This window comes from Delphinapterus leucas, chromosome 4 (assembly GCF_059928025.1).
Source record: "Delphinapterus leucas isolate spDelLeu-1000000601 "Yukka" chromosome 4, BTC_Dleu_Yukka2, whole genome shotgun sequence".
In the NCBI taxonomy this organism is placed as follows: Eukaryota; Metazoa; Chordata; class Mammalia; order Artiodactyla; family Monodontidae; genus Delphinapterus; species Delphinapterus leucas.
This window is the reverse complement of record NC_143132.1, coordinates 72,473,239-72,486,054: the sequence shown is the minus strand read 5'-3', so window position 1 is coordinate 72,486,054 and position 12,816 is coordinate 72,473,239. Positions and strand designations below refer to the sequence as shown.

At 35.3% G+C, this 12,816-nt stretch overlaps 2 protein-coding genes and 1 pseudogene across 15 annotated transcripts in view; 2 read left to right on the top strand and 1 right to left on the bottom strand.

Moving 5' to 3' along the window:
• The window catches only part of NCBP2 (nuclear cap binding protein subunit 2), a 29,871-nt gene extending 23,735 nt beyond the window's left edge, over positions 1–6,136 (top strand). For 2 of the 3 annotated variants that reach the window (XM_089910036.1, XM_089910034.1), the window contains one exon: positions 124–2,993. Coding sequence is in view for 1 of the 3 variants with exons in the window: in XM_089910035.1 (XP_089766161.1) it covers positions 6,022–6,025 (4 nt within the window). In the remaining 2 variants the exon portion in view is untranslated. Of the gene's footprint in view, positions 1–123; positions 2,994–6,021 lie in introns of those variants that run through there. The other variant, XM_089910035.1, reaches the window with a different exon arrangement.
• SENP5 (SUMO specific peptidase 5) overlaps positions 1–12,816 on the bottom strand; it is a 48,527-nt gene that overhangs the window by 23,531 nt on the left and 12,180 nt on the right. For 10 of the 12 annotated variants that reach the window (XR_002643897.2, XR_016392906.1, XR_016392907.1 and 7 more), the window contains 4 exons: positions 4,209–4,314; positions 3,913–4,051; positions 3,600–3,647; positions 1,598–1,675 (listed from right to left, as the gene is read on the bottom strand). Coding sequence is in view for 9 of the 12 variants with exons in the window: in XM_022568778.2 (XP_022424486.1) it covers positions 1,598–1,675; positions 3,600–3,647; positions 3,913–4,051; positions 4,209–4,314 (371 nt within the window). In the remaining 3 variants the exon portion in view is untranslated. The remainder of the gene's footprint in view (positions 1–1,597; positions 1,676–3,599; positions 3,648–3,912; positions 4,052–4,208; positions 4,315–12,816) is intronic. The other 2 variants (XM_089910011.1, XM_089910006.1) reach the window with 1 other exon arrangement.
• On the top strand, positions 8,767–11,848 carry LOC111172345 (short transmembrane mitochondrial protein 1 pseudogene; annotated as a pseudogene).

Genomic DNA, 12,816 nt, shown 5'->3' with positions numbered 1-12,816 from the left:
AATTCTAGTTATTACTTTAAAATGTTATCTCAGAAATAACTAAATTTCCTTGTCAATTGCATTATTAAGAACTTTCATCAAATCTTTAACCGTGGTCATTTTTAACTCTTCTGTCATTTACAGACAGTTCTGGGTGGACTCTGATGCTTTTGCAAATACGCTCCTATAAAAGGGTTTCTTTCATCTTCAAGGAATTCATGGAAAAGACTCTGACGAGTACAGGTTTCTGGTCACTGACTATACTGCTGAACTGAATGAATGAGCATTTTCAGAACCCTAATGGAAAACTGATGAACTCATAAAACTGCTAACAAAAGATCAAGATAAAAAAAATTAATTACATGGGACTGAGTGAACTGATGAGGATGATTATAATTTTTGTGACTTTGTTTGAATAAAAAAAAAAGTCCCAAAGGACTCAGGGGCAAAAAATACACAAATCAATTTTCACTGCAAAGTAAAGGAGCTGTTACAGTGGAGGATTACTGGACTGAATGTCAATATTATGACATAGTATGAGTGTGTTTCGTGTTTGGTAATTGCAATCATTGTTGCTTTTGTTGTGGTCATCCATTTACAATGCTTGGTGTCAGTCTATTTATCTCTTGTAAAAATAAAATACAGTGTGTGTGTGGGTGGGGGGGGAAGGATCTGAACCCAGGTCTGAATCCTGAGTTCATTATATCTGTTTCCCCAGATGTGCACTCTTCAACCACATATAGTTTATCTTGTCACTACTGATGATGCCTTGAACATATTACCTATATAGCAATGTTCAATCAGGTGTTTGTACTTTGCAAAAAATTATTTCCACCCACAACTACATAAGACAAGACTTACTCCTAATTACTCTAGCCCATCCAGTATAAAAAGTGAAAAGTTACAGTATCTCTAGACTTATGACTGTGAATTTTGAACTTGTTGGTAATTTCAAAATATCAAAAATAGTATATAAATAGGCTTTTAAAATAATGTTTCTGACAGTCAATGAATACTGAGAGAAATTAAGGTTGGAAAGTACCTTAGGGATTGCTCTAATTTATCATTTTGTTTAATAAATAAGCAATCTGAAGCCCAAATTAAGTGTCTTATCTAAGTTGTACAGCAAGCTAATAGCAATGTCAGAACCATGAACTTCCAATCCAGTGCTTTCTGTTATAGCAGATTCCAATGAACTGGATAGACTCAAGAATTTTACTAGTGTCTTGTCTTTCAAGCAAAAAGATTCCTTTGCGATGACCTAGGGGGTGGGATACGGAGGGTAGGAGGGAGGCTCAAGAGGGAGGGGATATGGGGATATATGTATGCATATGGCTGATTCACTTTGTTGTACAACAGAAACTAACACAGTATTGTGAAGCAATTATACTCCAATAAAGATCTATAAAAATAAATAAAATTAAAAACTAAACATAATCAAATGATGATGATAAAAAGGATTCAAAAGAAACAATAAAAAAACTTACATTAAAAAGCCTGTTTCTAATTAACATCATAATTGGCAATAAAGTTATCCCTCCACTCAAAGTGGCTTATCATCTGCATTTCAAATTTAGAATAAAAAAGAAATTAAAAAAAAAAGAAATAAAGAGAATACCTTTTTAGTCCATCTTTTTACTCCATTATATCCTTTGGTTACCAGCTGTCTATGAAAAAAGCTGTTGAAGAAGTGAACCTAGAAAGACATCAAATACAAGCACTCAGATTATATTAAGCTGTGCCAAGACTTAACTTCACAAGAAAATGGAAATTTTAAAATCCCTGAATGTAAGATGGACCAAAAAATGAGGAAAAGTTTCTTCTTAAAAATAATGACCAAAACATACATTAACCAGTTCAAAGAAGACTGTTTCAAATTTTCATTAGGATGACCTCACAGATGTGGTTGGTCTATAGTCAGAACTGGAATGGGGCAGTAAATAAATTACCTGAATCCAATCAAGTAAAGAAGCAACCTGATAAATCTCGTCAAATCAGGTGATAAAGTTGAAACAGGCTATGAAAGAATCAGGTAACAATTACTTTGAACTCAAGGGATGTGGAGTACAAAACTAACACTATCTGAAGGATGTGGACTTGGAGACTCCTATAGTCATAACAACTATAAAAAGGCTTTAGCATGATCATTTCTAGCACTGAAAAAATTACCCTAGTCGTATGTAGCATCATGTCCTGCATCCTTGGCTTTTTTAAAATTCTGGCTTATAAACGAGTATCAGCTCACCTGAGACGGTAAACATACTACGGTCTTAAAGTGTTCACTCTAACTTTGACTCACTTGAGATGATAAAACTGTTCCCTTAGTGCTGAGGTTCTCAGGGTGTGGTCATCAGACCAGCAGTATCAGCATCACCTGGGAACTTGTTAAAAGGGAAATTCTCCGGCCCCACTCCAGTCCTACTAAAACAGAAACTATGAGGGCAGGGCTCAGCAATCTGGTTTCTGAGGATTCTGATGCACATTGGTTTTGAGAATCACACAGTTTAAGATATTAATAAAAAAGGCTTGTAGTAGCTATCTCTAGACAGTAATCCTCAAACTTTGAGTCCTTCAGAATCTGCAGGGCTTGTTAAAACACACACTGCTGAGCTCCACCTCCAGTTTCTGATTTAGTAGGTGTCGGTTGGATCCAAAACTCTGCATTCCTAGTAAATTCCCAGGTGATGCTGATGCTGCTGGTTTGGGGACTATACTTTGAGAACGACGGCCTTGGTTAAGTGTCCTTTTCATCCAATGAAGGTTTAGAATTAAATGTAGTGGTAATGAAGGGAAATTATACTCTTGAAATTAATACTTTTATGTTAAAAATCATCTGGTGTTTAAATCTAAACATACAGATGTACGTTTAGATTTCTGATGATTAAGAGAATTTGACAAAATAGAGAATCTGACAGATTAGCTTCATGATACCAATTTAAAATGTATAACAGATTTTTGATTTTAAGTGGAAAGTTATGACATTTTGTCTTTATTAATAAAGTGTTGGAATCTGAGATTCATTATATTTACCTGTTTAAATTATTAGATTTATAAAAGTTTATAAAGTACTTGGAAAGGTTTTGCTTGAAATTGAAGCCTCCCCATCAGGCAATGTGAGTACTCAGAAAGAAAATTTAATATATTAAATTTTAAAAAATAGTAACTAAGCTCTTGAGGGAATTTTAGAGTTTAAGGGGGGTTAGTTTGTATTTAAACTGAGTATCAAAGATTAATCCAAGAAAAAGTGAAGATGAATACTACTTTACTACATTTTTAAAGGGAGTAATACATTAAGTTAAAGTTTTTTAAAGTTAAATTTAAAAATTCAAAGCAAATAGTCCTTTTTGTGCATCTACCCACTAAAGAAAAAAAAAGCCTCTTCAAGATATCAAAAAACACACCCATTCTGAAATAAATAAGCAGGAAAATACTGGCATCATGACTTTCTTATGCTGAAATGATTTTATAGACCTTATGCGCAATCCTAGCACATATCAAGACAAAAATCTCCTTTTAAAAATCTAAGAACTATCCAATAATTACATAAAGTTAAAAAAAAAAAAAGCTTCTTCCTTTAATACACAAGGATTCTTTCTCCTAAAGAGAAAGTTTTCACTTACTTTGTCTGGGACTGCATCCATTATCAGCTCACCGTACATATTAATGACCTATAAAAAGTCAACATAAAACCAGCTTACTAATAACCCTATGCAATTCAGAACATCCACTCAGAATGAATAACATATTGCTACTGCTAACAGTAATCAAACCTTTCCAATACTGTACTGGGTTAGTGAATGAGTCACTTCAGTAAGGAATAAAGAATCCTTGATTCCAAAAGATAATTGTGAGGCCAACCTAGAGGTTATTAATTACATTTTATTGTCCAACATCCTCTGCAACTTCCATGCTGAGAATATACAATACACTAACCTGGTCATTCAGCCAATTCTGACCATCCAGGGTTGCCAGATCATCCATATCCAGCATGTGCTTATTGTAGAAGATGCGGAAGTTGCATTTTTGATGTCTGGCCCGATAGTTTGTTATCTCCCTATTGATAAAAGGTTTTCTGAAACAGAAATATTTTGAAAGTAAAAAAAAAAAAACACGAAACAAAAGTTCAACTCAGTTTACTGCTAAGTATCCTTTTTTTTTAAATCAAGAGAAAAGTCATATAAGCCAATAATTTTCTTTTCAATGGCTTAACTTAAGCATCATTGACAAACCTATTAGAAAAGTCTTCATTAAAGACATCTTTTAATCTTCCAAGGACATCTTTTTCACTGAGTGGGACCAAACTGCCATACTTCTTCATAACCTCATCTAGGAATCCTTAAATAAAGGAAGAAAGAAAATTTAAGATGGAAAAGCCATTTTCAGCAAAGTCACCGTCCCATTACTTAACTTATACACAACACTTAACATACATTTAACCTACATTACTAAATGCATTATAAAAAGAAATCTTTTAAAAGTTATACTTTGTAAAAAAAACTTAAATGGATCAGGCCCTCACCATTCCAATCTAGAGAGAAATGCTCTAAGGCATCATTTCACATTGGATTTTTAAGCTACTGATGCATTGTTAGAAAATGGATAGCTGAAACTAAAGACTGACATTTTTCAGTATCTTATCCTTGGAGAAGAATCCTATCTCCCAAAGGTAAAACCTAAAGGGTTTAATCACCTAGTTAAATGTGTCTATCACATTTAGTAACTGAAGAAATTATCTTTTTTAAAATCACAATTAGAATTGTTGAGATCACTGTCATTGTATTTATTATTTGATAAAGGTGTGAAATTTCACATCTCATAACAAGGGACATATACTAAGGCATTTTAAATATACAATTTGATAGTTATTTTAATACTCATGATACTGCATAACCCTATGAGGTGAGCTAAACCCTATGAAGTGAGCTAAACCCTATGAAGTGAGCTTAACTGGGTAACAGCTGGTGAGGCATGTTTTAAAAGAAGAAACAGAATTAAAGAATGACTTCTTGACCAGGATACAGGCTAGTCTTTACATCAACTTAAGTAATAGGTATATGCATTTTAATGGTTTCCAAGAGGATCCACTGAAGAAATATACCTAAAAATACGCTAGGAAATAAAACCAGGCCATTATTTCTAAGTAACTACAAAGAAGCTGAGGGAAGGCTTAGAGGCTCACAGAAGTGGAGATATGACTTAGGCTATCCACTGAGTGGGGAGTGGGGAGAACAACAGTCTGGCTAACCATCGGTCTGACAGTTAAGTCCACCGAGTTAAGATGGAAAAAATGAGGACTGTTAGCCACTTATTTTACCCAGCCCCCTTTCTAACTTCAAGAATGGCCTCTGCTAAGTATCTATATAAAATGGACAGAAATGATCACAACACAGTAACTGTCCTGGAAATGGAGTGTTTTGTATGGGGGAGGAGCAGACAAATGTGTGAAAAACCTATTTTCCTCCTGTTAGTCTCCCACCAGAGTAGCTCCCAACTTGAAAGGCTTAAGAGTATAGTAAGCAGGAAAGAGTTGCTTGCTTATGTCTGCTCCTGGTCTAGGCTTTAGGCATACAGAAGACAAAGGGAGTCTCATGTTCCAGTTTAGTCAGAGTAGGAGATGATGACTTGGGGCTTCTACACTAGGAATCCATTCGGCCTATGTTTGGCGATAGTGTTTAGTATATCATATCTTACAGTTGTCTAAGCATAGTCTTGTGTCTACATGGGAGAATGGACCCAAACAGAAGATAAGGATTCCCAACATTTGAGAAACTGAATTTAAGGAACAAATTTTATACAAAAATATTGCCCCTAATAACAAAAAATTAAACTTTAGGCCCAGCAACCTTAATTGAGACTCTTCAAATAAGAAAGCAATCTCTTCTACCAATCGAATATGGACCCAATTCCAAACTTGTAACAAGAGGTGTCCTTGTTATGTTAACAATGTTATTTCTGAACGGCAGTGTTTGGGGGATTTTAAGTTGTTATGTTTAAGTTGTTATGTTTTTTTCCTCTTATCCGTATTTTTGTTTTCACTTTCAGATGATAAACATGGATTGGTAATGCAGTAGAAAAGCCCTACCTGGATCTTCAAGGACAACCCTAATGACAATGTCTCACTGATGCACACCATTATCTCACTAGGACCAGAAGTAAACAACAGTTAAAACGTGCTCATACTGAAGCTGGCGTGCCTAGAGCCTGTGCTCCACAACAAGAGAAGCCACTGCAATGAGAAGACTGTGCACTGCAACAGAGTAGCCCCTGCTCTCCTCAACTAGAGAAAGCCCGTGCACAGCAACGAAGACCCAATGCAGCCAAAAATAAATACATAATTTAAAAAAAAAAGCACTCATAAGCCAAGCACCAGCATACCTCGTTTCATCCTTATAACTATCCTATGTGTTAGACAGTATCCCTACTTTAAAAATGGAGACAGGCGGCTTAAGGAGGTTAAATAACTTCCCCAAGGACCCTTAACTAGCATATGGCAGAAATCAGGTTCTGACTGTAGGTTATGTGACAACAGAAACTGAGCCGTTAACATCTATGCTGTGCCACCTCCAATGCAGGAAATATCTATTATCTCTTCTCTACAAAACAACTTAGTTCTTCATTTTACCTTTCCCTTCTAATACCCATGGGCCAAGAGTAACCCAAAAAACAGACTTCTGAAAATGAGAGTTACAGAATTCCCTGGAGGTCCAATAGTTAGGATTCCACGCTTCCACTGCAGGGGACAGTGGTTCTATCCCTGGTTGGGGAACTAGATCCCACTTGCTGCAGGGCTCAGCCAAAAAATTAAAATAAAATGAGAGTTAAATTCACTATTTATCCACTTGTTTTCACCAAACCAATGAACCAACAAGGAAAATGCATTTGGAATATACAATTTCTTTTATTCCAGAAGTACTAAAATTTTAGTATGACCTAGAAGCAAAGGATAAAATATTAGGAAAAAACAAAACCATGAAAAATTGGAGTTCAAATTATATTCCATCTTGTAAGTACAAAAGGTAATAATGTGAAAAACAAAAACTGAGGTGTTTTTTAGAAGTTAAATTACTCATCATGTTAACCCAACTGTGTTAGACAGCTTTTAATTGCAACAACTGATATGGGTCACTTGGATCACATCCCACCCTGAAAGTGGAAGGGGTTCATTGTGTTGTGCACATATGAAATGCAACCACTTGGTTCTCCAACAAGATACAATACACATGTCAGAAAGGTCCCATCAAAAATAAGAAAGGCACAAAATATCTAAGAATAAACTTAAGGAATGTGCTTAAGTTTATTAAACTTATTAAGCAAGTGAAAAGCACTACCAAATTCTAGTAAGGGACACAGATCAATAAATGGAGTAATTCTTTGGTTTTTAGACAGGAAAACTCCATATTAAAATGAATGCAATTTTCCCTAAATTAGTCTATTAATGTAATGCAATACCAATCAAAAGCCACTGTTTGTTCATTGGTTTAATTGAAAAACCAAATCCAAATTCTTGGGACAAAAATGTGAGAAATTCTTAGAAATTTTTGAAAAAGATTAAGGAGGAGAGGTGAATAGGGGCAAAAGAGAAGAGGAGAAGGAGGGCCTAATCCCATCAAATTATAAAACCAAATAACAGTGATTGAAGCAGAATAGTGCTATCACAGAAACAGAGAAACCAACCAGATAGGAATCAGAATGGCAGGCAGCATCTCATAATCATGGGGAAAAGATGAATTAATCAATAAATAGTATTAGAACTACCAAGTAAATCTTTTGTTCACAGTTGAAATTCATTTTGGTGTAAAGAATGTAGGAATCCGGGCTTCCCTGGTGGCGCAGTGGTTGAGAGTCCGCCTGCCGATGCAGGGGACACAGGTTCGTGCCCTGGTCCAGGAAGATCCCATATGCCACAGAGCGGCTGGGCCCGTGAGCCATGGCCACTGAGCCTGCGCATCCGGAGCCTGTGCTCCGCAACGGGAGAGGCCACAACAGTGAGAGGCCCGCGTACCACAAAAAAAAAAAAAAAAAAAAAAAATGTAGGAATCCATCTTTAGTTTTTTCCAAACACCTACATGTAAAAATAACACATTAATAGTCTAGAAAATAGGGTTGAATATTTTTATAAACTTGAAATGGGAACAAGCTTTAAGTATTTATGCTAGTATCAATGCATGACCATAAACATTTTAAAATAAAGTGGCAGCCACCCCATAATTCCTTTAGAACTTTTATGCCCTAATGAACATGTATGTCTTAAACATGTAAGTAGCAAACTATACTCACTCTTCTGGAAGCTGCTTTTTTATATTCAATACATGGATTTTTTTTCCCTAAGTCAATTCAAAACAATCTAGTGGTCCATTAAATTGATCTGGCATATTTTAACCAATTCCATGCTGATGGCCATTTGTTAATTTTTAGCTCTCTAAATAATGTTACAATTAAAACCCTCAATATATCCTTGTTCTAGTGTTTCCTTAGAACACACTTGCTAAAATTCAAATTTCTGAGGGAACTCCCTGGCGGTCCAGTGGTTAGGATTCCATGCTTTCACTGCCAAGGGCAAGAGTTCGATCCCTAGTCAGGGAACTATGATCCTGCAAGCCAAAAATTAAAAACCAAAAACATTTTCAAATTTCTGGGTCAAAGGACATTAAAACTTGCAGATTTTCACTTATGAATTTGGTTATCTATATTTACGAGATTTTAATGCTTATGGAGTCAAATTGGTATATTTTTATTGCTTCTGAGTTTCCTATCATGCTTTAAAATGTCTTATCAATATGAGATTATAAAAATGGTCTTGTGTTTTTTTTTAACAGCTTAAGCTATGATTCACATTACCATAATTCATCCTCTTAAAAGTCTACAATTCAGTGGGTTTTTATATATTCAGAGTTGTACAACCATTACCATTATGTAATTCCAGAACATCTGCATCACTCCACAAAAAAAGTTTGTATGTATTAGCAGTTACTCCTTATTCCCCCCCACCCCCTGGCAACCATTAATCTACTTTTTATCTCTATGTATTTGCCTACTCTGAACATTTCAAAATGATAGAATCATATGGTATGTAGCCTTTTGTGTCTGACTTCTTTCACTTAGCATGTTTTCAAGGTTCACCCTAACTGAAATATATCAGTACTTCATTCCTTTTTATGGCAGAATAATATTCCATTGTATAGATATACCAAAATTTTATTCATCTATTCATCAGTTGATGGATATTTAAGTTTTTTCCACTTTTTGGCTACTATGAATAATGATGCTATGAATATTTGTGTACAAGTTTTTGTTTATCTGTATTTGTTTCTAATTAGTTAACTTTTCAATCCACCTGGAACATGTTGTGATACAGGAATCTATTTCTTTTCCTTCCAAAACAGCTAATCTGAGTACAGAATCCTAGACTTTCCTACCCTCCCTGAAAATTTTTAAAGTTGTCTTGTACAAACATAACACTACTGTTGTTGCAAAGCATTCAACTTGGTTTTGAAGGGAGTAACTTTCTGAACAAATACTGCATCAGTTTATGCAATATTTGATAAAAATATGAAACACAAAAGTAAATTTTGATAAGTACAATGGGCTCTTAATAAATATATAAATACAAAATGAGCATAATGTGCAGTTATATTAGAGAAGAGCCAGCATTCAGGACACCACAGAATATTGGCTAACACTACAAAGTCAATTAAGGGAGCATATACCATGCTGATTGTCCTATACTGATTCCTATTCTGATTGCTCTGTTAATCCTGATTACTCGAGTTTAGTTCAATTTGTCTCTTCCATTGTGTTGGCTTTCTCCAGATGTTTGGTGATAGATTACAGGCTCATCTCTACTTGAATAACTTGCGGGTGGAGGGAAGGCTGTGATGGGCAGTAGCTTTTGCTCTGCCTTGAACTATTTTCAATGTGCAGATGCTAAGAACCCCGAAAACAGTTCTTCTGGAAAGGGTTGTTCTTCATTCTTGCCAGGCATTATAAGTAATGGGGCAGGAGTAGAGGGGAATGTCCTGCCTCTCCACACCAATCTCCTATTCTTAGAATTTCAGTGCTATATGTCAATTATATCTCAATAAAATTGGGGTGGGGGGAGAAATTTCAGCTTGATAGCAGATATCCTCCTTGCTGATATATGGCACAGGCAGGGAGAGATGCTTTTGTGGAGATTTTCCAACTACTCGGTCTTTTACCATGGGTCTCCCCTTTCCTCTCCACCTCCACCATCTCCAGAAATGGTACACCCTCAGTGTTGCACCATTTTCCTGCACTAATCTTCCTTCTGTCACTGGGGCTCCCCTCTGGATCTTCCCTCTACTTTATGCCTTGTTAGTTTCTCAGTTTTTGATCTACCAAAACTCTCTTTGTTTTTGAGTACAGAGATACATATGTTTTAAATATATTTTTCATAATTTCTGTGGGTTTGGTAGGAGGAAGAGATTCCATGGGCTTACTTCATCCTCTTAAATCTACTATTGGTTTCTGACAGATATTCTTTACTAAGTGAAGGAAGTTTTCTTTATTCCTAGTTTTCAAAGAGATTTAAACACAAAGGAAGCTAAGCTTTATTATCAGGCTTTCAGTACTTGCTGAGATACCATGATTTTTCTCTTTTAGCCTATTAAAATAACTACATTACAGATCACTAAATGTGAATTCTGTAAAAAATTCTTGTCTTCACGTTATGCTACAGTTTTACTATAGGACATAGTCAATTTATCAACTTTTTTGGAAGTGCTACATATATATTTGTAAGTTAATTGGTATTTGTGGGTGAATGCTAACTTTTTCAGATTTATGAATCATGGTTCTGCTAACCTCATAGTAGGGAAATTTGTCTTCATTCTAGGACAGCATAAACAACAGAATTTTTTTTTAAAAGATTTTCTAGGACTCTGTACTTTGTCATTTTGTGGGGAAAAGTTTTTTATACATACTTAATGGTTGAAAAAGCAAAGTGTTCAGAATTGTTTAAACCACCAAGAAGTAACTCTCCGAACTCCCCAGAAAAAGCCATTTATAACAATTTGATATATCTGTCCAGATATGTCCTATACAAATGCATGTGCACACATATATACATGTACTCATTATGTGCACATGTATCTTTTAACAAAACGGCCTCCTTCTGTTTTGCAACTTGCTTTTTTCACTTTTCGAATTTATTCTTTAATAGCTTCATAGTATACTGCCTGGATATGCTGTAATTTATAGGTCCATAAAAACACTTGCTTTGGTTGTCCTCAGTGTTTTACTACCAAGACAATACTATAAGTAATGTCCCTGTACAAATATATTTGTACTCTTTTATATCTTGGCTAAATTGCAAGAAGGGGAATGGGTCAAAGACTGATACTGCCATATTATCTTCCAGAAGTGTTTATACCAAATGACTTCATGGGGTAGATTTTGACAAGAAGACTTTAAAGCACTATGTAAAAACTTGAAGCCATAAAGTAAAGACAAATAAAATTTACTATGTAAGAACTGAAATTTTCTGTTAAGCAAAAATGTCATACACAAAGTCAGGGTACTGAGGGCTTTTACCAAAATTTAATTTAACATCTTTAAAACTAGGCCAGGGGAGGCAGGCTCGGACGGCCCAAGGAGCTGCAGCCGCCCTTCGAGCCCTCCTTGCCGACACTATGCTCCAGTTCCTGCTTGGATTTACTCTTGGCAATGTGGTGGGAATGTATCTGGCTCAGAACTACGACATACTTGAAGAAATTAAAAAGGACGTGGACGCCAAGAAGAAACCCCCTAGTTCATGAGGCCGACTCTAGCACTGCCTCCTGGATAAACTGATTCTACTGTTCTTGAGGGCCTCCTTTACCATCTGAACCAAAAGCTTTTGTTTTCATCTCCAGCCTCAGCAATTTTCTTCTTTGCTAGACCCTGCATTGCCTTACAGCACAAATGGGGCCACAAGTTAAGAACAACCCTTACTTTTCCAACATCCTCACTCCTTCCCTTCCTCCTTCCAGCCACTTGGGAGGTCCTGAGAATGGAATTATGGTGCTAGATTAGTAAACATGACCTTTAGCTAGTAGTTTCTCCCTTATTCTTTGGGATTTCTACTACCATTTTTTTTCCGAAAGAAAAAATGATGAGTTTTGTATAGCTGATGAGATATAAATAATGCTGATTTCACAGTCTAGCAATTATACTGGGTGTTTAAACCTTTGGTACTAAATTATGTTGTTTCAAAGTAGTAACTAAAATGAAAATCTAGAAGCCAGTTTCTGGTGAATTATCCACTAATTTTATATTGTTGTCAGGAAGCTCCATAGTTGCTAATTTAACAAATAAATCAATTTGCTATTCATTAACCAAGAAACTCTGTTCTGAGAACTCTATCAGGAACTCAGGAATTTAAAAGTATTTAAAGTAATGGCCTTCGTCCTCAGTAGAATTCATAGTCTCGTATGCATGTTTTTCTTAATGGTGCATTTGATCTCGCTCTATTCTCTCATAAGAATCATACTTATTTTACTATAGGCACATTTTACATTACATGGCATATAAATGAGAAGTTGTCTATAAAGGAAATTTTATGCCTTTTTACATTTAAAAAAATGTATTTACATTATAACTTTATAGTGGTTCTCATTAAAAAAAAAACTAAAATGATGCTAAGGACCTTGAGGGTAGGAATCAGTGTATCCTGTTTGTTGCCACATTCTTAGAGCCAACAATGGTACATAGGAGCTTCTCATATATTAAATAAAATATAAACAATCCAATAGAGAAAAAGGCAAAGTAAAATTATATACAAACAAAAAATGGCAAAGACAGAAAAAGATGTTCAAACTTTAAATTTAAAAAGGCAAATTA